The sequence below is a fragment of the Dryas octopetala genome, chromosome 9, assembly GCF_963921425.1.
Source record: "Dryas octopetala chromosome 9, drDryOcto1.1, whole genome shotgun sequence".
Classification (NCBI taxonomy): domain Eukaryota; kingdom Viridiplantae; phylum Streptophyta; class Magnoliopsida; order Rosales; family Rosaceae; genus Dryas; species Dryas octopetala.
Genome location: NC_141374.1, coordinates 17,323,775 through 17,346,850, shown reverse-complemented (window position 1 = coordinate 17,346,850; position 23,076 = coordinate 17,323,775). Strand labels below are relative to the sequence as shown.

At 34.8% G+C, this 23,076-nt stretch overlaps 2 protein-coding genes across 3 annotated transcripts; both read right to left on the bottom strand.

Moving 5' to 3' along the window:
• Positions 1–310: 310 nt before the first annotated feature.
• Positions 311–5,665, bottom strand: HDA05 (histone deacetylase 5). Of its 2 annotated transcripts, none has more exons than XM_086256877.1 (14): positions 5,481–5,665; positions 4,827–5,028; positions 4,300–4,446; positions 4,004–4,116; positions 3,526–3,737; positions 3,239–3,303; positions 2,813–2,983; positions 2,571–2,657; positions 2,194–2,326; positions 1,995–2,116; positions 1,258–1,451; positions 992–1,124; positions 827–891; positions 311–693 (listed from the first exon to the last, which is right to left on the bottom strand). In XM_086256877.1, exons 1-14 carry the CDS (start codon positions 5,663–5,665, stop codon positions 528–530), a joined length of 1,995 nt encoding a protein of 664 aa, XP_086113003.1. In that variant the 3' UTR covers positions 311–527. The 2 variants fall into 2 exon arrangements, with proteins under 2 accessions (XP_086113003.1, XP_086113004.1); XM_086256878.1 differs by having other exon boundaries at positions 2,194–2,290.
• Positions 5,666–16,582: 10,917 nt separating this feature from the next.
• Positions 16,583–21,967, bottom strand: LOC147275047 (uncharacterized). The gene is made up of 11 exons (XM_086228103.1): positions 21,768–21,967; positions 20,948–21,058; positions 20,025–20,136; positions 19,526–19,714; positions 19,318–19,439; positions 19,163–19,239; positions 18,766–18,910; positions 17,830–17,944; positions 17,139–17,327; positions 16,931–17,052; positions 16,583–16,841 (listed from the first exon to the last, which is right to left on the bottom strand). Exons 5-11 carry the CDS (start codon positions 19,388–19,390, stop codon positions 16,732–16,734), a joined length of 831 nt encoding a protein of 276 aa, XP_086084229.1. The 5' UTR covers positions 19,391–19,439; positions 19,526–19,714; positions 20,025–20,136; positions 20,948–21,058; positions 21,768–21,967; the 3' UTR covers positions 16,583–16,731.
• Positions 21,968–23,076: the final 1,109 nt, after the last annotated feature.

Below are 23,076 nucleotides of genomic sequence, written 5' to 3'. Positions count from 1 at the left end.
TACTTAGATCTAATATCTAGTGTTGAAAGGAGAGAGTATTGTTGTATACAAGATACTTTGGCAGCCTCAAAACTCTGTCATGATTATCATCACTATAGACTAAAGTAATAGATCAGGTCCGTCTCTAATTTCTCTCTTTAATTCTGTATTCTGTTGTGGAAGAGATTGTCTTGGTCTCAACTCTTCGTAGAGAATTTTGAGGAATAATACAAAAAAGAAACGAAAAAGCATCAGAACGATTATCAATGGCAACCATTTGGCTTTATGGGAATTTTCCTATAAGAAATATACATCTGTCCAAGGTACTAAGGGAGAAAAGATGTTCTTAACTTGATAATCTGCCTGGAAGGCATAGAGAAACCAATATGATACATTGCAAGGTACCATCTAGTGTATCAAATAATATCAAATACTAGAACATCTCAACAAGATTGCAATCTTGCCCCTCAGGAGTGCATCAATTACTGTTTTTAGTATAAGCAATAACGTTAAATTTACAAAGGATATGCGAGGATGAATAGTTTCCATCACAATGCTTTAGTAAAAGCCTCTTGTATGTAAGCCATTGCCTCCTCCTGTGAAAGCTGCTTTCCTTCCACCAGGCCTTTCACTATTGTGTTGACATAACTTTTGGCCGGTACACGCAAGGCAAGCTCTCCAGATTTGAAGCCCTCCGCTTCCGATTGTGTACAACTACATCATGATTAATTAATGTAATCAAATGGGTTGAGTTGTTAATTTAAAAATCATACAGATTTCAAAAATAAATCAGCAAGAAAACATAGGAATATTCATGAAGATGAAAAACAAAAGCTTTGATGCATACGTCATAGTCAATATAGGAATATTATGCTCCTTGCCCAAGTAGACAACATTTCGGTACCAACCCTTCTGAAACAAAATCAAGCACAATCCACACAGTAAGAAGTGTAACAAATAGGAATATGCTTGTGCAATTCTAAAATAGGGAGGCATAACAAATTCAACATACCTCTATGTGAACCTGCATAGAATGAGGCTCTTCACCTGTGACTGAGTTCAAAGCAGTCAAGTCAAATAAAGGAGAGCTCATGACATAACTTGCGTGATTTTCCTGAACCAACACATCATTGAACTGCTCGAGCCTGTGAGAAAAACTGAGTTCAGCAACAACTCCACCGGATTCAAGCAAGTAGAAAATCCAATTTTAAAAGTGCCATGTTTCAAAAGAAAAAGACAAAACAGTAGGACAGAACTGAGTCAAAAGAAATAACATACGTAATCCTATACAAGCACATGTACGTCTTATCCTGGGTATTGCTTTCAGGATTAACGAACGCAACTCCTCCAGGACCCCATGAATGTGTAAATTCACGACCAAAGAATAAGCGGTGAGGGAAAGTCTTCCACATAATTTCCTTTGGCGGAGTCTTATCCACCGAACCAAGGCATGGCTTATGCAAACCTTCCACCTGAAAATAATCTTGAATATGTCACCCAAGGGGTTGGGGGGGGACACGAATGAAAAGAATGACAGCTTCACAGTATGTTGTTTCAAAACATTAGGGGCAGCACAGAGAAAATGGGCAAGACATCAAAATTCAGAAGTAAGCACATTGTACCATTTGCTATTCCCTTAAAGACTGCCACAAATCTTTTATTAAAAACCAAAAACTGAAATTGAAAAACAAAGTACAAGAAGAAGTAGGAGCTATGTAAAGTGGCTAGATCAAGGCACTCGACTAACTACCAACTCAGTTTTTCAGCAGATGGAACTTGATTATCTCATATCAGTACAGATATAAAGAAACTAAACTGCTGTCAGAAAGTATAGAAGCTTAAGCTTATAAAATGCTTAGAGTATGTTTCCTATTTAATGTCCATATTAGAGTCTGGTTACTGTAGTTTGAGGCTGTATCTTGTGTGGACTTCTGGTCCACTCTCATTATCTGTTTCCTATAAAAGAATAAATAAATAATGTCAATACTGGAGAAGTTTTTGGAATTGTGGATTACCTGCCCTCCTTCAATATAGCAAAGCAATCTTTCTAACCACAGATTTGATCCAAAAGTGGCATACCAGACGTCAACCTTTGAAAGCTCTGACCTCCAGGTGGAAGAATTGCTTGCCACAAGATCTGGATTCAGTTCACAGCTCATCATATGAATTAAACAAACATTGAAAGCATTTTCCAAATTTCAGTTATCAATTTACCCTGAATACTTTCATCAACTTTTAACTTCGAAAGGGGCTCTATAACATCCTGAAGAACCTTCTCAAGATGTTCAGATACTTTTGGACCTTCGTTGTCCTCCACTTCAGAATCAGAGCTTGAGGTCAGAATATACTAGAATTGCAAAACAACTATCTTAGAACTGTTTGTGGGGAACAAAAGATATAGCTATCAAGTACCAAGAGAAGAGATAGAGATAGAGAGAATCATGCATTCCAAATTTACTGAAAGGTTTCTACCTTGCATTAAAAAAAGTGGTTGAAAAATAATCAAATCTTTGCATAGTATTGACATCCTAACCTTAAGTGTGATCAACAACGACGAATATGCGTGACTGGAAAGAGAAGAGGAAACGTACCGGAACTAGAGGCGTTTTTTGATTGGTTAATTTCTCTGGTAATCCATCTGCAAGTGATGGCCAGAAAGCACTTAATTTCTGCCGAACCTGGAAAGAAGATTGCATATGCATTAGAGAAACAAGGAATTTTGAAGCATATTAATAGAAGATGTGAAAATCAGCTAGAACCGACACAAGAAGAAAGGGATGACCCAACAGAAAGGATATCAACCAAAACCAAAAGAGTACCAATTGTTATTTACCGCTTGTATGACACGCCATGTCGACTCGAATGGGTATTCCTCTGAAGACCCAAGCATAGGATTGTCCTCTAGCAGAACTTCAACACAGGCAAGCGTTGAGTTTGCTATAGACTTGAGATTGTATCCTCCTTCCAAAGCCAACACTATCTTACCATTGGCAAAATTCATCAACTGAAAGACAATAAAAGTAATGAACACAACAGCATCTAAAATTTCCTTGAAAAACACTTCAAAACAATAATGAAAGGGACTTTATTGTACTATTGAAACAAGCCCAACTGTAATAGGCAGCTAGGGAGGAACGGGAAAAAAACCTAAGTAAAGTTATCACAAGTTAAAACTATGTCAAACTTTATGCAAGAATCAAGGCCACATTAATGGTTTAAGTAACAGGAAAAAGAAAGAAAAATTAAATTGCAATACAACCTTCTTCAACATAACTGAGTATCCATATGGTGTGACACGACAACCCCCCAGAGGATCACCAACAGCTGTTTCAAGCAATTTCATTGAAAATATTATGATACTTGAAAAGTTATCAAAGACAACTACCACTAGCAATCACCAAGTTGCCAAACAATAGAATAGAAAACTCATTCTCTAGTGTGAAGAAAGGAAAGAAGATTATCTTAATGTTTGGTAATGTAATTACTCATTATCATGGAACTCAATAGATATGCATAAAACAGTATAACTCAAGTTAACCCACCAACCTGCATCAAATCCTGCAGAGATTATAATTAAGTCAGGATTAAATTCCTTGGCAACAGGAACCAAAATATGGTCCCAAACTGCAAAATAGTCTGCATCCCCACATTGACCATTTTCCCAAGGGACATTAATATTGTATCCTGCTCCTGGTCCTTCTCCAATCATAGTATAGAACCCATCATCAGTAGCTGGGTAAAAACTTCCAAACTCATGCCTGAAAAGAAAGCACAGCTCTATACCGTCACCATAACCAGGAACCTTGATCTTATATGAGACAAAGTCAACAAAACAAGTGGCATCTAAAAGCCTCAACGAGAATAAATTTGATAGAATGCTAAAAGTTAAAGATTATTATGCCACAAAATCCATAAAAAAGTGCAAAATACTCATAGCAAGGAATCTAATTAAACTCTGTGTATGTACTCTTAAACTTAGATGATCAAGCATAAGAAATCTTATCAGCTGAAAGTCCTGACATACCTATGAACAGAGAAGAATAAAACACGTGGATCCTTCCAGAACGTTTTTTGAGTACCATTACCATGATGCACATCCCAATCAACGATCAAAATTTTGTTAATACCCAATTCTGGCTGTCAAGTAGAAGGAATGAACATGTCCTTAGAATTCCGATGACAACTTAATAAAGGCGGAAAACAAAATTGAATTTTTAAAATGCTTATTCCAAGTTTTAGAGAAAAGGAACAAAAATAACAGTGACTGATAAGGCTTAAACTTAAAACTCTATTGCTGAATAACTATACGGCAGCTCTTACCTTTTCATTTAAAAGGAAACTTGCTGCAATAGCTACATTGTTGAACAAACAAAATCCCATAGCTTCGTCTTGTTCAGCATGGTGTCCAGGAGGCCTAATGATAGCCACAGCAGAATCCAGTTCTCCTTTGGCAACTTTTTCAGTTACCTATATAAGGAAAGACCAGTAGTTATGATTTATAAAATTGAACCAAAACACATAAGCAGAAATGGAAATATAATAAGAAGAAATCAACAGTTTCAAATACTTAAGTAGTATAATAAAAGGAAATTCTACTTGGAAATTCAAAAAAATTCGAATTCAGGTCCAAAAAGAAAGGACACAAAAGTCCTATCATATTTTTATAAAGTTTCAATTACCCAAGTCCATCAAAAGAAAAATACAAAAACCAAAGGCGGATGTTAGATGCTCATTTTTTCAAACAAAAAAAAAAAGTGATCTAAACAAGCATGAATTATTATTCTCAATGGACCCTTAGAACCACCAGAACATTTCAATTGTGAATGAATACTCCCCAAAAGTATTACCTCTATGGCAGATCCCGCGGCAAGATAAGCAGCTTCAGATGATCCTTCATTGAAATATATGGAATTCAATTTTGATGCAATCCGATTTCTTTGCGAATCAAACTGTTTGGAGCTGATATTCTTAATCAGATTAACATGATTTTTCGAGTGAACTGACAAGATATACTTGTCTTCTGCTTCTTTGGCATCCAAAACAACACACCTGAGAAAGGATAAGCCTCCAATAGAATTCAGAATTGGTTTCAACAAATGGCCAAGCAAGCAATGTCTTTCCCACCGCATACATATATCTATTTATCTATTTGTATGCACATGCATAACACAATTCAATTATGTTCAAAGCCCATTTTCTATTAAGGCCCCATTATCACAAAGACTTAACATTTCAGCCTAGAAAAAGCTTTGAGGATCAGTTTTCCTCAAATCGAAGGGACTATGTGACTGCATTTAAGCAACAAATACTACACACACACACACACACACACACACACAACAGCCTATAAAATTACTGAACTTCCATGAGCTCAATAAATACCACAAATGACAAAACTTGTAAAAAATTTCTCCTTTCCTTCATTTTCCCTTGCTTTTCTTCTTATTTTCTCAGAACCCAAACACACAAGTATGTATATATGTGTGTGTGTGTGTGCCTACCTCTGAGGAATACCAGCGGCTTGGAGCTTGTTCCAGATGACCTTAATTCGATTTGGGTTTTCGGGATGATGATCACCGTCCGGTGTGCTGTGCTTACACATCTTCTCGTCGTATAATAACCCCACCCTCCTCATCCTCCCTTGAGTTTTGCTCTCACTCTCAGAGTCAACACCACCAACCTCCATCGTCTCTCTCTTTCTCTCTCTCTCTCTCTCTCTCTCTCTCTCTCTCTCTCTCTCTCTCTCTCTCTCTCTCTCTCTCTCTCTCTCACCAAGAAAATGGGAACTGAGCGAGTAAGTTGGCTCACTGTGAAAAACGACGAAAAAAACAACAAAAGTCTCTTCGTGTTTCGCTTGGACTTAGTTGTCTTTTACTCTGAAGTTTGGACTTTGGAGACTTCCCACTCTTTTTGTACTTTTGTTGTTTTGCTTTACTTTCTTTTACTTTCTTTTTCTGTTTTACACTTTTACTTTTGAAGTAAATTGAATTTGAAAATTCCAAATTGGACCATCCCCTGATATTGTAAATGGTTGATTCAAAACAAAACCAACAATTTTGGGATCGTAGAGACCTGTGCACCTAATTAGGTGTGAGTCGGCAACTCGGCATTGTGCGAGCATGTTTCATAAATGATAATATGAAGCTCCATCGTTGATTAGTTTTCTTAAGATATTAAATTAATGTGTTAAATGTCTTTAAATTGTGACAAATGATCCATTGATACTAGAGTTAACTTATTTGGCACTGTTTCTTAGAAGTGCTTTTATTTATTAGCGCTTTTATCGGAAGCGCTTTTGTTAAGAAGTACAAATAAATTTTTATAAAAAATTATAAGTGGTTCATACAAAAACATTTGAAAGTGCTTCCTAAGAAAGCACCTGACATGTACTTCTCAAAAAACCTCTTAAAAACGCTTTTATAACTCAAAAGTGTTTTTATTCATTTTTACCAAACACAATCAGAAGCGCTTTTACTAATCTGAAAGCGCTTTTAACAGTTTTAAAAACAGTGCTAAATGTGAGTGTCATCATAATCGATTATGTATGTTGAATTTGACAAACTTTGAGAATACTAAAACGGAACATACATAGTTTATTGCCAATAAAAATGCTTAGCACATTGCACTAGGGTGTATACATTAACTTTTACAAAACTAGACCCCAAAATTAATTGCACAAACATATAAACATGTACATGCACAAGTTATATTTAGTTTGATGCAATCACAATTATGAGTGAATTGTGCTTCAACTGAAGAAGGCAAGGAAAAAATCCTTAAAAATCGAAATAGTAAAAAGAAAAAAAAATCAACTACTCACTTTTCGTTGAATTTATTCAATGATTTACTAAATTTAAGTTTTGAACTTATTAGTTATCAAATAAATAAAAATATGAATATTAAAAATCAGGTTCATAATTAATTAAACTCAACATATATATAAGAATTGTCCCTTTGAAGTTGCCAATTCATTGCCTTGTTCATTTTCTAACACAGCTTCTGCAGAAACATAATGCGTGAAAAGAAATCAATTGGGAGAGAACACTCTCTCCCAATCTCTTCCTACCAACCAGAATCACTCCACATAAGAATTGTCCCTTTGAAGTTTCCAATTCCTTGCCTTGTTCATTTTGTAATACAGCTCCTGCAAAAACATAATGAGAGTGAGAAGGGAGAGAGAGAGAGAGAGAGAGAGAGAGAGAGTCCTACCCTTTGCATCTGGATGAAGCAGCTCAGATGAAAAAACAATCAACTGGACATCGTCATTAATGCAGCTCGTCAACAAAAAATCCTCCTTATCCATGATATCTAACAATAGTTGGTAACTTGTACTACAAATCAAAAGAATTAATTTAATTTTATTCTTGTAGATATTTAAAAAAGAGAACTAAGCAAGCCAAAACATACCGGTACTTATCATATGCAGGGAGAAAATAAATCAGAAACTTTTCATCCTCTTTGAGGAGATCATCCCAAACAGATGATCGCTCAAGCGTATACATGTGAATCTCAGGAGGCAATTGTTGTGAGAAATCGCTTCCTGGAGATTTTGCAAGCAACCCACCAAAATATCGACCAAATGAAGCAGAATCAAGAACGATGAAAATAGCTAGGAAGATCATTAATTCTTCTTGCCTTTACATGCTATAATCAAAGATGGATATATATATATATATGGATGTGAAGGTGAAATCACTAGGTGATTACGTTAAAACAAAACAAAAATAACACATACAATCAATTATATAACTTCTTTTTGATCAACTTAATACCAAAGAATATATATATTCACTCTAATTATACTTAATTGGTATTCAAATCAATAAACAATTTCCATGCATATTCAAGAGAGAATATATATGCAATTCGATCTAATAACTTAAATAGACAAGTTACCCACTTCCAAGCAGCAGGTGGAGCAGGACAATGCGAGCAAGGTAGGTCGAGATTCCAAAAAGCATTCACTTGGTCTCTTTCTTCAGTATCCGAATGCTTACGTTCATGAGCAACAACAGCACTGTTTCTATCTAAAGTAAGGTAGGTTCAAGAATTAGTAAGACAATTAAATTACCAACCACAATCACAACTACAATTCAATTTTATGGAAATTTTTTATGAACTTACTAGCTAGGACAGAAATCAACCCTTGCCTGGAATGGAAAGAAATGAAACTGTGCGTAAATCCTTTTCCATTGCACACATAACATTCATTTACCAAAGTTTAAAATTCTATAAAGACCATCTTAATTATACTACTAACACATCCAAACGATTTTGAACCAAAAATAGGTAACTAGGTATGACAAAATACCACACATGAATTCTACCATATATAACTACAATTTATAGTTTTTCTTTGAATAAGAAACACATAGTTACAAATTAAATTGATTTATTACAAGAAGGGTGGATGAGATCGAGGTCCATAAAAATCAGAATGGTACTCACTGTCATCCAACAAAAGAACATATTATAATTTATTTATATCACCCAATAGCTCCTCTCTAATCAAGATGAGTTCCACCAAAAGGAACATCCCTAAAATACCTTGACTAAATAGAAGGGCTGACCCTAAATACATAGTTGGAACCACAAATTTCTATCTAGTTTCGCATAACTGAGGAAACAAAAGTGATACAAATATCTCATACAACACGTACAATCAAATATGATTCGTACTAAGACTCTTATATATATATATATACAACTTAGTTGCCATGCCCTACAGAATCATCTTCAAAAATTTCAGAAGATCGAGCACATAATCCAAATGTTAGAACCAATATGAGTGATATGCACACCTAGCTAGCTTTATATATCCCGTTTTCACTTTCGGCATACTAGCCACTATAAGACAAATTTCAAAGAATGGTAAAAAAGATCCATCACCTTTCATAACTTGGTCAATAATATCTGAGATGCTTCTCTTCCTGCAAGTGTTGCCACGCCTAGGATTTGCTTTCCACTTGCTTTCCACGCCTGGTATTTTCCTCCTTTTGCTTTCATTCTGTAGCATGTTCACAAAACAGACGTATTTCAAAGTCATTTGATAAAATTGTAGAGATTATTGGATGAGAAATAGGTACGTACGTACTGCCTCTTTTAAAGGGATCGAGCTCAATAAGAATATAGCATCGATCCAACAAGGGCAAGCAATAAGCATATATATAATCCAATATCTAAGACCAACCAAAATCAAATTCAAAACAAAAATCAAAATTGTCCAATCAACTGCTATTTTTATTGCGAGAGAGACATACATATGGAGAACATTTTTTTGACACAATGAACCAAGGAAATGTACCAAGTAGGCCAAATTATTTGAGGAAGAAGCCTAAATTGTAGCATTTTCCTTTCTCTAGCTCTAAGTTTCTTCACAATCTAAAGATCGAGCTCAATTAAGGCACTTAGAGAGTTACTCGAGGCATTTATATATAGAGACCATATTCCACATTTACATTATAATTGAGCAACACGTCAGAAAAAAAGGGTGGGGGAGGGGGGTTTTGGAAATTAAAGACAAACAAATATGATGAATTGATCTTTAAAAGAATCTAAATGGAAAATGTGTGCATAATCAGCCACAACACAATACAGCAATTAAATAAATAAGCTCTGAGTTCAATAAAAATAAAAGTAAAAACTTAATAACAACATAACATGAAATATACAAAAACTTTCATAAATTAACAATACAAATAATGTTGGTGAAAGAGAATGGTCTTTTAGGGTTTTTACCGTTTGGGTCTTGTTGTTAATTTGGCTCGCATTTGAAGATTTCCTGGTTCATGGGGGATTTCCATGGTATTCTAGGATGAAGTTAGGAGTCCAAATAGGTGTTGGAAGGTTATTAATTCCTGGTGCGTTTTGGACTTCATTTTGGGCAAGTTTTGAGGTTTTCCTTGTGTATAAAGGAAACTTATTTCCTACTCAAAGTTAACTTTCTTCCTACTTTATCTAGGATTGTAATATAAGGCCTATGGTTATAAATAGGACCTTAGGGGCTTAGAAAAACGTGAGAGAATCAGATTAGAGTGAGCAAGTCCTTAGGATTCTTGGGAGGCACACAATCTAGAATTCGTGAGATCAAGATTAGGTAATTAATCTTGGGGGAGAGATCTAGGGTTTTGGGAAACACTTTGTGAAAGGGTGTACAAGGGATTTTGGGATTGGGTTATGTGATTTAGTCCAATTGTAATCTTAATACTTATTATTCTCATAGTGAAGAACGAAGATCTCTCCCGGGGACGTAGGCAGGAATTTTGCCGAACCTCGTAACAAATCTCGGTGTGATTGTGTGTGCTTGTTGGTTTATTATTTTCTGTTTTCTTGGCTGTGTTTGTTATTTATCTTTCATCGAATTATTGCTTGTACGCCGTGACGGTGGGAATTAGGATTTAATTCTCAAACTACATCAACAAGTGGTATCAGAGCCAGGTTTCGTGTTCATCGATCGTGGTTCCGTGTTTATCGATCGAGGGTAGTTTGTCATGGCAGCGGGAAGTAGTGGTGTTTCATCCTTTAAGGTGGAGCAATTTGATGGAAGAGGTAACTTTACTCTATGGCAAAAGAGAGTGAAGGATGTCCTAGTTTCGCAAGGCTTGGCACGCGCCTTGAAGGGAAAGGAAGAAGGAAAGCCGGCAAAGATGACAGATGATGACTGGGAAGACTTGGAGTGCAGGTGTGTGAGCACGATTCGGCTTTATATTTCTGATAATATTATCAACAATATAGATGAAGATTCTGCCCCGGAATTGTGGAAGAAACTAGAAAAGCTGTATTTAGCTCAGAAGTCTATGGCCACAAAGTTGAATCTGAAGCGGGACATATATAAGCTGAAGATGGAAGCGGGTGCAAATCTCATGGATCATATGAACGTGTTCAAAGGACTGCTAAATCAACTCGAAAGAGTTGGGGTAAAGATTGAGGAAGAAGATCAAGCCCTCTTACTTCTAACCTCACTTCCTGATACATATGACAACATAGTGGATATCTTCTTGTATGGTAAGGATACACTGAAGATGGAGGAGGTCGAGTCAACTCTCTTGTCTAGTGAAAGGAGAAAGAAAGTTGAGGATAAAGATTCCTTGTTTGTTGCTCATGGTCAAGGAGGAAGGCAAACTACCAAGGGTTCTAGTGATAGCAAGGCTAGATCAAAGGGTAGTGGTAAAGGCTGGCAGTGCTACAAGTGCAAAGAGTGGGGACACATAAAGAAGGACTGTCCGACTTGGAATAAGAAGGATGGTCATGGCTCTACAGCGGTAGCAGACTATAATGAATCTGGAGAACTTCTCACAGTCTCTATAGGTAACACTTCTTCTCATGGTGATTGGATATTGGATTCGGGTTCTACTCACCATATATGCTCTAGGAAAGAATATTTTGAAAAGTTTCAAGAATCAAAGGGAGGATCTTTCTCTTTGCCTGACGGGTCCAAAGTTGACGTCATGGGGGTTGGAACGGTGAAGATCAAGATGTTCAATGGGGTGGAGCATACTTTGGGTGGAGTCGCTTATGTCCCAAAGCTACAAAGGAATTTGATATCCTTGAGTAGGTTGGATTCCAAGGGCTACCTGGTTTTGATAGCAGGTGGAGTCATGAAAATTACTCATGGAAGCATGGTCCTAATGAAGGGAGAGAAGTGTGGTGGTTTATATCGTTTGATAGGAACTCAAACCTCGATGGTTGGTTGGAAACGAAATGCACAAGAAATCAAGCGCTTGAGGAAGGTCTCGTTTGCGGGTACAGCAGAGACGGTTGTGACATGTTTCCAAGGTTCAAACGATGGTGAGAAAGGAGATCCTACTGGAGGAGGGGGTGAATCGAGGCCCCTCTTCGGTGCTAACCGGTAATTGGTTACACGATGCAGCTGCACATAGGTATTGGCCGTGCGAATCAAGGGTGGACCATAGTTTCTTGATTCGGGTTATGTGTAGTTGGTACAAGGTCAAGGCCAATGGTATTTGGTGCAAGGTAATTTGCATGATATGCTCGCCAAGGTGGAGATTGTTGTTAATTTGGCTCGCATTTGAAGATTTCCTGGTTCATGGGGGATTTCCATGGTATTCTAGGATGAAGTTAGGAGTCCAAATAGGTGTTGGAAGGTTATTAATTCCTGGTGCGTTTTGGACTTCATTTTGGGCAAGTTTTGAGGTTTTCCTTGTGTATAAAGGAAACTTATTTCCTACTCAAAGTTAACTTTCTTCCTACTTTATCTAGGATTGTAATATAAGGCCTATGGTTATAAATAGGACCTTAGGGGCTTAGAAAAACGTGAGAGAATCAGATTAGAGTGAGCAAGTCCTTAGGATTCTTGGGAGGCACACAATCTAGAATTGGTAAGATCAAGATTAGGTAATTAATCTTGGGGGAGAGATCTAGGGTTTTGGGAAACACTTTGTGAAAGGGTGTACAAGGGATTTTGGGATTGGGTTATGTGATTTAGTCTAATTGTAATCTTAATACTTATTATTCTCATAGTGAAGAACGGAGATCTCTCCCGGGGACGTAGGCAGGAATTTTGCCGAACCTCGTAACAAATCTCGGTGTGATTGTGTGTGCTTGTTGGTTTATTATTTTCTGTTTTCTTGGCTGTGTTTGTTATTTATCTTTCATCGAATTATTGCTTGTACGCCGTGACGGTGGGAATTAGGATTTAATTCTCAAACTACATCAACAGGTCTTTCTTGAACCTCTCATTCTGCTAATATTCTATAGAAAGATAATAATAATAATATAATTGTTGGTGCTCTCTAATGGCAACTAAAGCTGGCGGGTAGGGCAACAAGCACCGATCGAGATGGATTCTCTTTTGCTCAGCAAAATAGTTTAAGAGTGCAATTTTCTAAACCTTAACTCTCAAACTCAAATCCTATATGAAATTTATAATTTACTACCACATAAAAAATAAAAATAAAAACAACTTTAAGCAAACTACCTAAGTCGTCGAAATTTAAAGAAAAGAAAAGGATTATCCTGAAGATAATTTTCTTGATAAACGATACGCACTACTTATCCTAATAAAACTCTTTCCTTAGATACCTACTCCCAATCAAATTATCATTTACAAATTATAAGAGATAAATATAAGGAAATGATTACATAATTTAAATAAAGAAAAAGTACAAAAAGATGACATGTAGTCATATATAATATATGTAATTTAATGACCTGGAAAGTGTAATCAAAACTGAAAAAGACATATATAAGATCGAGTTTAATAAAAAACTTAAGGTGACGAAGAAGTTCATCCTAATTTTCTAAAATAAAATTTATATCCTAAATGAAGTTTATGTCATGTACTTTGGTGATTTTTTTTCAAATATTAAATATGAGACTTTGGACATCTATCTCATATAATCATTAAGCCTAATTAGAAGCCAATGATAATGACACCAAATCTCCCCTTGGTTGCTATAGGACATCCATAGGAGAATGCCTTGAATTCAAATTTTGTGGACAATAAAAGACTAATATATAAAAGAGCCTAATGAGAAAAAAATGAGGAAAAATTATTGTGTATAATCGTAACATGGCTATGTGGTATAACTACTCCACGTGTTATAATATAAAGGTTATACAACGTGGCCGTGCTTTGGTATACACAATAATTTTTTAGAAATGAGATGCTTATTTCTTTCAATGTTTTTTTTTTCTTAGTTTTATAACATATATTTTGAATTTCCATTCTTGCATTGGATTGGGACCATAATCAGGATTTTTCATATACCATTATCAAGATATAGAATATTTTCAAGTCATTAATACTAGCAGAACAAAATTTGAGTCCAAACTTTGTTGTATGGAAGTATAATTTGGCAGCCTCGAAACTTTCTCATGGTTCTCTAAAGTCATAGTAATGGTCCTTGTCCAAGTGATGCAATATACATCTGTCCAAGGTACTAATAGAGAAAAGATCTTAAGTTGATAATCTGCTTGGAAGGAAGAGAGAGACCAACACGATCCACTTCAAAGTACTAACTACACTGTATTAATTTGCAATCTACAATAGGCAGCTCCCTGTTGATTATTGTAGAAAGACTCACACTCTCTTTGGACCAAATAGAAATATTCCACATAAGAAGTCTATTCCTTTTGAGGTTGCTAGCTCTTTTCCTTTCTCATATTGTAAGACAGCTCCTGCATGCAGTGAGATTGACAGACATCAATTAAGAGAGAGAGAGAGAGAGAGAGAGAGAGAGATTGTTTGGCTACTAATGAACAATATTCTAACTTTATTCTTATGGATATATTTTGAAAAAAAAAATCATGAACTTAGGAAGCCAAAGCATACCTCTTAACATCCTTAGGGAGAAAATACAGTGCAAGTTCTTCATCACCCTCTTGGAATAGACCATGCCAAACAGAGGATCTCTCAAGCACATTCAAATCGATCGGAAGCCAATCTTTGTGAGAATTGATATGTCTCACATTGAACTTTGCCTGTAGATCCTTCCACAAGATCACCAAAGTAGTAGCATTGTCAGGATAAGGATGAACAATGAAGCCTTCCCTAAAGAAACATTTATTAAATTTTTGACAATACTGATTAATGAAAATAAAATATTAAATGCCACATACATCTGAAGGACCTGAAAAAGGGTTTTGAGATTTAAATCCATAAGTAGCATGAAAAATCATTCTTTTAGATGGTAAGCCTTTACATGCTAATAGAATATTATCAAAGATGGACATGGATGGATAAAAGGAGATAGTCGATCATATTGAGAATACGAAGGTGAAATCACCAGATAATTAAGTTAAAAAAAAAAAGATATGCCTCACAAATAATAAATTAAAACTACATATGGATCTTTGACATTCAGTACTAATCATTTTAAGGCATATATATATAACTCATGTGGTTTGAGTTTCATGTGGCTGCAGATTCTTGGTAGAAGTAGTACTGCTCAAACTCATGGCTTTGAAAATTAAAAAATAGGTGAGTTGGTGCTTTTGATACTGCAGGCTGGGATATTGTTCCTTGATGCCATTAGTTAAGGAGTAGATTTAATGAGCCTATGCAAAGTACAAAGAGATTGCAAAATGAAAACAAAAAACAAAAAAACAAAAATTATCCATGCTGGCTAGCCCAGTGTCATTGGGAGGTTGGACTTTTAGAAATGAACAATGAAGCTAAATTCAAGTTCAGCTCTTAGGTTAAAGTTCTGCTTTAAATAGGCAAATGGATTTGGAAGGACAGAGATGTTTTTAGTAAAGGTTGTGAAAACAGTAACTTGTAACCACAGCAACAACCATGACTATAAAACAGAGCTATTGCAAATTGTCATTTGATCATTTTGTTGATTATTGGATGAGAACTGGGAACTAACTCTTTCAATAGGAAAATTTCATCCAGCAAGGGCAAGTAATAAGCATATAACCCAACATCTAGGACCAACCAAAATCAAATTTAAAAAAAAATTCAAAATTGTCCAATTAACTGCTATTCTTATCCGAAAGAGACATGCATATGAGTATGTGACAAAAACACAGCTGAAGCAGATAATGACAAGAATCGAGAATGTTGGTGACAGAGAATGGTCTTTGGGGTTTTTACTGTGTGGGTCTTTCTTGAACCTCTCATTCTGCTAATATTATATTACAAATAATGATAATAATTGTTGGTGCTCTCCAATGGCGGGTAAAGCTGGCGGGTTAGGGCAACAAACACCGAGAGGGATTCTCTTAAGCTCTGTAAATAGCGTTGCTTCTATCTAAATTTTCTATTTAATCTATCTCGTATTCATCGAAGAGCCAGTCATCAAGTATGGAGAAGGCAAAGACAGAGTCATGGGGTGTTTTTTTTTTTGTCTGAGTTGATGGGTGTGTTGCGGTGAGTAATTTTGTAAAATGAGAGATATTATGAAAATTGGAAGGGTGTGTTATGACTTATGAGATATTATTAATTTTTAAAAGTTGAAATGGGTGTGAAATGAAAAAAAGTAAAAAAAGAGTATGCAAAGAGAGAAAATGGGGTGTACAAATAACATCACATTATTTATTAAATATACTTTGGTGAACAAATTTGCAAACTCTAGCAGTTAATTAGATTACCAATTAGTTCAAAACGCCATATGATTTGTCCTGTTTTATGGGAGAAAAACGGTGAGGTTGTGACTTTCATTCTTCTGTTGAACTAGAAATTAGAATTTTGAAATGGCATATGAGATAAGGATTCGTATGAATTTTTAAGATATAACAAGAATTTTGAATACGTGCGTCTACTAAACATGAAAATTAAATCTCATTCCACACCAAAGAAAAAATAATAAATCTCATACTCCTTCACAAACTCTCATCCCTGCATTATATCTAAAAAAAAGAGTTCATTAGCTATCCAATAAAGTTGTAAATTCAACTGTTAAGTTTGGAAGAACAGAGCATATGGAAGAATATTGATTTTCCTATTGATTAGAAAGTTACACAGAATACATACCATTTATATGGTGATGTGAAGAAACTGTTACAAAGAAACAGTCCTAGGAAACTAATTACAAGCAATTAAATGTAATAACTGTACAATAACTCTAATAATATGCAATAATTGGAATATGCAATAATATGCAATATTCTAATAATTGTAATTGTAACTCTCGTAACATCAACATCCATATATGTTAGAGTGTAAGACAATTTTTCGGCAGATACATGGAACACATGTAAAGTCTCATCTATGAAAATCTATGCATGTAAACAAAATGTTCAAGACTAGGGACTCAACAGATGCCCAGTTTAATTCTAAAGTATATCTCACTCTTCTCTCCCACTCTCTTCCCCTCCAACCAGAAACGCTCCACATAAGAACTCTCGTCTTTCTGACCTTGCCAATTCCTTCCCCTTATCATTTTGTAATACAGCTTCTGCAAAAACATAATGAGAGTGAGAAGACATCAATTAAGCGAGAGAGAGAGAGAGAGAGAGAGAGAGAGAGAGAGAGAGAGCATCTCACTCCTTGCATCTGGATGAAGCAGTACAGATGAAAAAACCAATAACTCGAAGTCATCCATGCAGCTTTTCAACATTACATCCTTCTTAACCACGAGATCAAACAGATGTTGGTACCCTTTTGACCTACAAAACAACATGATTCTTTTTTATTCTTAAAGATATATAAAAAAATAAAAATAAAAACATGAAGTAAGAAAACAAAAACATACTTCTCATCATTCTCAGGGATAAAATAAAGCGCCAATTCATCCTCTTTGAACAGATCATCCCAATCAGAGGATCGTCCAAGGATGTTAAAGTCAATGTCGGAAGGCAGTGAGAATTCGTACGTGTCACCAGGAGATTGTGCCAGCAACCCACCCCAGTATTTATCTAAATCATGAATGATGAAGCCTCCCCTAAAGAAAAACATCAATTAAGTTTTTGACAGCAGTTAATCAATGAAAATACAATATTAAATGCCATATACATCTAAAGGACCTGAAAAAGGGTTTTAAACTTTAAACTCATAAGTAGCTAGAAAATCATTCTTTTAGATAGTATGCCTCTACATGCTAATAGAACATTATCAAAGATGGAGATAGATGGATAAAAGGAGACAGTCATATATCACACACGTTAGAAAAATTGACAAAGGAGTTTGTTATACATGTAACTCCATAAGTTGTCATTTAACAGCCAGGACAAAACAACGCATTCGGTACATCAACAAGTGAAAGCACCAAATGATTAAATTAAAAAAAATAATAACACATATTATCAAGTAACTTCTTTCTGATCAATTTAATACCAAAGAATATATTCATTCAATTATGCTTGGTATTCAAATCAATAAACAAGTTTCCAAAATCATTAAAAAGAAAATGCAAAATTAATATCTTAAAGAGACAAGTTACCCACTTCCAAGCAGCAGGACGATGCGAACAATATAGATCGAGATTTGAAAAGGCATTCACGAGGTCTCTTTCTTCAACATCTGAATGCTTACGTTCAGCAACATCAGCACTGTTACTACCTAAAGTAATGTAGGTTGAAGAATTAGTTAGGCAATTAAATTACCAACCACAATCACAACTCTGCATGCTACAATTCAGTTTTATGGGAAGATGTTATTAACTTGGTAGGAAAGAAATTAACCCTTGCATAGAATGGAAAGAGATAAAACTGCGCATAAATCCTTTTCCATTGCACACATAACATCCATTAACCAAAGTTATAAAATTCTATAAAGACTATCTTATACACTAACACATCCAAAAGATTTTGAACACAACAAAATACCACACATGAATTCTACCACAACTGCAATTTATAATTTTTCTTTTAATAAGAAACACATAGTGTAGATTTTAACTGTCAGATTATATTAAAATAGTTAAATAAAGTGAGAAGGACCTCAAAAGATCAACTCTAGACCACCTAAATCAAGAAAGGAGTAAGAGGAACCACAAATTTCTATCTGCAAATTGAACTGAGGAAAAAAAAAAGTGAAACAAATATCTCATTAGAAAACATAAAAGTGAGCTCAACACAATCAAATATGATTCTTCTAGAAATCTTTTGATGTGAAAAGACATGATTTCCGGTTGACCTAACTAAGCTTACACTAATTAGGTTTTCGAGCAATAAACTCTGAACAAGGGCAACCAAGAGCAATAAACTCTGATACAACTTAGTTGCCATGCCCTACAGAATCATCTTCAAAATTTTCAGAAGAGCACATAATCCAAATGTTACAACCAATATGAGTGATATGCACACCTTTATCCCCTTTTCACCTTCGACATACTAGCCACTATAAGACAAATTTCTAAAAATAGTTAAAAGATTTATCACCTTTTGAAACTTGCTGAATATTCTTTGAGATGCTTTCCTGCTTCTTGCTGTTGCCACGTATAAGTGTAAGACTAGATTTTGCTTTCCACTTGCTCGGGAAAATGATTGACAAACAATATGGGATTTTCCTCCTTTTGCTTACATTCTGTAGCATGTTCACAAAACACACGTATTTCAAATTGTCATTTGATAAATTTGTAGATTATTGGATGAGAAATGGGTACTGCCTCTTTTAAAGAGATTTTACCAAACAGAATGGAAACATGGAACATATGTAAAGTCTCATCTATGCAAATCTATGCATGTATACAAAATGTTCAAGACTAGGGACTAAACAGATGCCCAGTTTAATTCTAAAGTACATCTAACTCTTCTCTCCCACTCTCTTCTCACCCACCAGAAACACTCCACATAAGAACTCTCGTCTTTCTGACATTGCCAAATCCTTCCCCTTATCATTTTGTAATACAGCTTCTGCAAAAACATAATGAGAAGTGAGAAGACATCAATTAAGCGAGAGAGAGAGAGAGAGAGAGAGAGAAAGCATCTCACTCCTTGCATCTGGATGAAGCAGTACAGATGAAAAAACCAATAACTCGAAGTCATCCATGCAGCTTTTCAACATTACATCCTTCTTAACCACGAGATCAAACAGATGTTGGTACCCTTTTGACCTACAAAACAACAGGATTCTTTTTTATTCTTAAAGATATATAAAAAAATAAAAATAAAAACATGAAGTAAGAAAACAAAAACATACTTCTCATCATTCTCAGGGATAAAATAAAGCGCCAATTCATCCTCTTTGAACAGATCATCCAAATCAGAGGATCGTCCAAGGATGTTAAAGTCAATGTCGGAAGGCAGTGAGAATTCGTACGTGTCACCAGGAGATTGTGCCAGCAACCCACCCCAGTATTTATCTAAATCATGAATGATGAAGCCTCCCCTAAAGAAAAACATCAATTAAGTTTTTGACAGCAGTTAATCAATGAAAATACAATATTAAATGCCATATACATCTAAAGCCTGAAAAAGGGTTTTAAACTTCAATGCATTCGGAACATGAACTCACCAGATAACTAAATTAAACAAAGAAAAACAAAAGTCACGCATATTATCAAGTAACTTCTTTCTGATCAACTTAATACCAAAGAATAAATTCATTCAATTATGCTTGCTATTCAAATCAATTAACAAGTTTCCGAAATCATTAAAGACAATGCAATATTAATATCTTAAATAGACAAGTTACCCACTTCCAAGCAGCAGGACGATGCGAACAATATAGATCGAGATTCGAAAAAGCATTCACGAGGGTTTCTTCAACATCTGAATGCTTACGTTCAGCAACATCAGCACTGTTACTACCTAAAGTAATGTACGTCGAAGAATTAGTTAGGCAATTAAATTACCAACCACAATCACAACAATGCATGCTACAATTCAATTTATGGGAAGATGTTATTAACTTGGTAGGAAAGAAATCAACCCTTGCATAGAATGGAAAGAGATGAAACTGTGCGTGAATGTTTTTCCATTGCACACATAACATCCATTTACCAAAGTTATAAAATTCTATAAAGACCATCTTAAACTACAAACACATCCAAAAGATTTTGAACAAAAACAAGTAACCAGATACGACAAAAAACCACACATGAATTCTACCACAACTGCAATTCATAATTTTTCTTTTAATAAGAAACACAGTGTAGGTTTTAACTGTCAGATTATATTAAAAAAGTTAAACAGAGTGAGCAACACCTGAAACGATCAACTCTAGCCAACTTAAACAGAGAAAGGAGTAAGAGGAACCACAAATTTCTATCTGGTTTCAAATTGAACTGAGGGAACAAAAGTAATACAAATATCTCCTAGGAAAAACATAAATGTGAGCTCAACACAATCAAATATGATCCTTCTAGAAATCTTTTGACGTGAAAAGACATGATTTCCAGTTGACCTAACTAAGCTTACACTAATTAGGTTTTCAAGCAATAAACTCTGATACAACTTAGTTGTCATGCCCTTACAGAATCATCTTCAAAATTTTCAGAAGAGCACATAATCCAAATGTTACAACCAATATGAGTGATACGCACACCTTTATCCCCTTTTCACTTTCGGCATACTAGCCACTATAAGACAAATTTCTAAGAATAGTTAAAAGATTTATCACCTTGCTGAATATTCTTTGAGATGCTTTCCTGTCTGCTGCTGTTGCCGCTTTCCACTTGCTAGGGAAAATGATTGACAAACAATGTGGGATTTTCCTCCTTCTCCTTTCATTCTGTAGCATGTTCACAAAACAGAGGTATTTCAAATTGTCATTTGATAAATTTGTAGATTATTGGAGGAGAAATGAGTACTGCCTCTTTTAAAGGGATTTTACCAAGTGTACTGTAAAGAGCTCAATAAGAATATAGCATCCAACAAGGGCAACCAATCAGCATATAATCCAATATCTAGGACCAACCAAAATCAAATTTAACACAAAACTCAAAATTGTCCAACCAACTGCTATTTTATCCCAAGACAGACATACATATGGACACCATTTTTTTGCACAATGAATGAAGGAAATGTAAGAATTAGGCCAAATTACTTGAGGAAGAAGCTTAAATTGTCGCATTTTCATTTCTCTAAGTTTCTTCACAATCTAAAGAAGCTCTGAGTTCAATAAATAAAAAAAAAACTTAAAACAACATAACATGGAATATACAAAAACCATCATAAATTCACAATGCAAGCAGACAAGCAAGCCTTATTTCTTAACCCATGTATAAAATAAATGTACATAACTTATGTATAGAGTTATAGACACACCACCCACTTGCAACACTGACTATGTGATACAAATTGAACGTTACAGTAGAAAATTTTGGAGCGAACAATGAAACCGAGTACATTGAAATTTGAACAACGACAATAAATTTGAAGCAGATAATGAAAAGAATCGAGAATGTTGGTGAAAGAGAATTGTCTTTTAGGGTTTTTACCGTTTGGGTCTTTCTTGAACTTGTCATTCTGCTAATATTCTATGAAAAATTACAAATATAAAAATTGGTGGTGCTCTCCAACGGTGGCTAAAGCTGGCGGGTAAGGCAACAAGCACCGAGATGGATTCTCTTTTGCTCTGCAAAATAGCTTAAAAGTGCATAGCGTCGTTTTTTATAACATAAAAACAAATAGAACGATGCTGGGCTCTCCATCTCATTCCTTCTTCTTTTTGGTTTTCCTAGTTTATCAAGGGAATTCAACTCGCCATTCCTAATTTTATCCCTATATCATCCCTCCTAAAGAGAAAATTACCCAAAGACATGAATTTTGGTTATCTAACGTGTACAATATCTATTAGAGATAATTATGTTTGAATCCTTTAAAAAAAATAATTTTTTAGATAAAAATTGAGGGTCTTTTAAAATTTATAAAAAATTATTTTAATTTATAATAAAATTTTTTAATTTATAAGAATTTTTTTAATTCATAATAAAAAATTTTAATTTATAATAAAGTCCTTCTCATATTTGAAGGGTATTTCCCCTCCCGGAGTATAGAATGGGCTTTGTAGAATCTAACATAAAGCCGTTAAATAAGAAAAATAAAAAACTTGATTTTAACTCCGAAATTTTGTCCAAAATTTCGGAGTTAAAATCTAACATAAAGCCGTTAAATAAGAAAAATAAAAAACTTGATTAAAAACCTTAAATCACTACTCGTCTTAGTCTAATAAAGACTCATAAAATAGACTAAACTTTAAGTCTCTCTTACTATTATACCCTTAAGGCTATAGTTTGCCACAAATTAAGGGTATAAATTGACACAAAATAATATTTATATCCAAAATGAAGGTTATGAATTTATGATGTACTTCAGTGAATTTTTCTCAATTATTAAATAGGTCCAGGCTATTCCGATCACCTTAAATTGCTGAGTTTACCACTCTATTTTTAAATTTCAATTTTACCTTTAAAATAAAAAATTTCAATTTTATTCGTCGAGTCATTCGACACTTATCTATCCAAATATTTGTGGTTATTCGGCACCTAACTATCGAACATTAACGGAGTTTTCGGTAAGTAACCATCGAATGAAAATAAAAAAAACATTCGACAGTATTATGTCGAATATTGTCATTATATTTGGCTGTAAACTGCAGAACTCTTTAGTATATTTTGGTGGCATGCTGCCGAATGGGCCTAGGTGATTTCATAATTTTTTGCAAGAAAGTATAAAATAAGAAAAATTTGTCCAAAATATATTAGGGTGACCAACTCAGTAATGGAGGGTAGTCGAAATAGCCTTTGG

Excerpts from the sequence above, each read along its gene's own strand:
- HDA05 (XM_086256877.1), bottom strand. The coding sequence starts at position 5,665 with ATGGAGGTTGGTGGTGTTGACTCTGAGAGTGAGAGCAAAACTCAAGGG. Across the intron at positions 5,029-5,480 it reads GCCGCTGGTATTCCTCAGAG|GTGTGTTGTTTTGGATGCCA; the intron begins GTAGGCACACAC and ends ATCCTTTCTCAG. Across the intron at positions 694-826 it reads ATTCCTATATTGACTATGAC|TTGTACACAATCGGAAGCGG; the intron begins GTATGCATCAAA and ends ATCATGATGTAG.
- LOC147275047 (XM_086228103.1), bottom strand. The coding sequence starts at position 19,390 with ATGTTGAAAAGCTGCATGGATGACTTCGAGTTATTGGTTTTTTCATCT. Across the intron at positions 19,240-19,317 it reads GCTTCATCCAGATGCAAGGA|AAGCTGTATTACAAAATGAT; the intron begins GTGAGATGCTTT and ends ATGTTTTTGCAG. Across the intron at positions 17,053-17,138 it reads ATCCCTGAGAATGATGAGAA|GTCAAAAGGGTACCAACATC; the intron begins GTATGTTTTTGT and ends GTTGTTTTGTAG.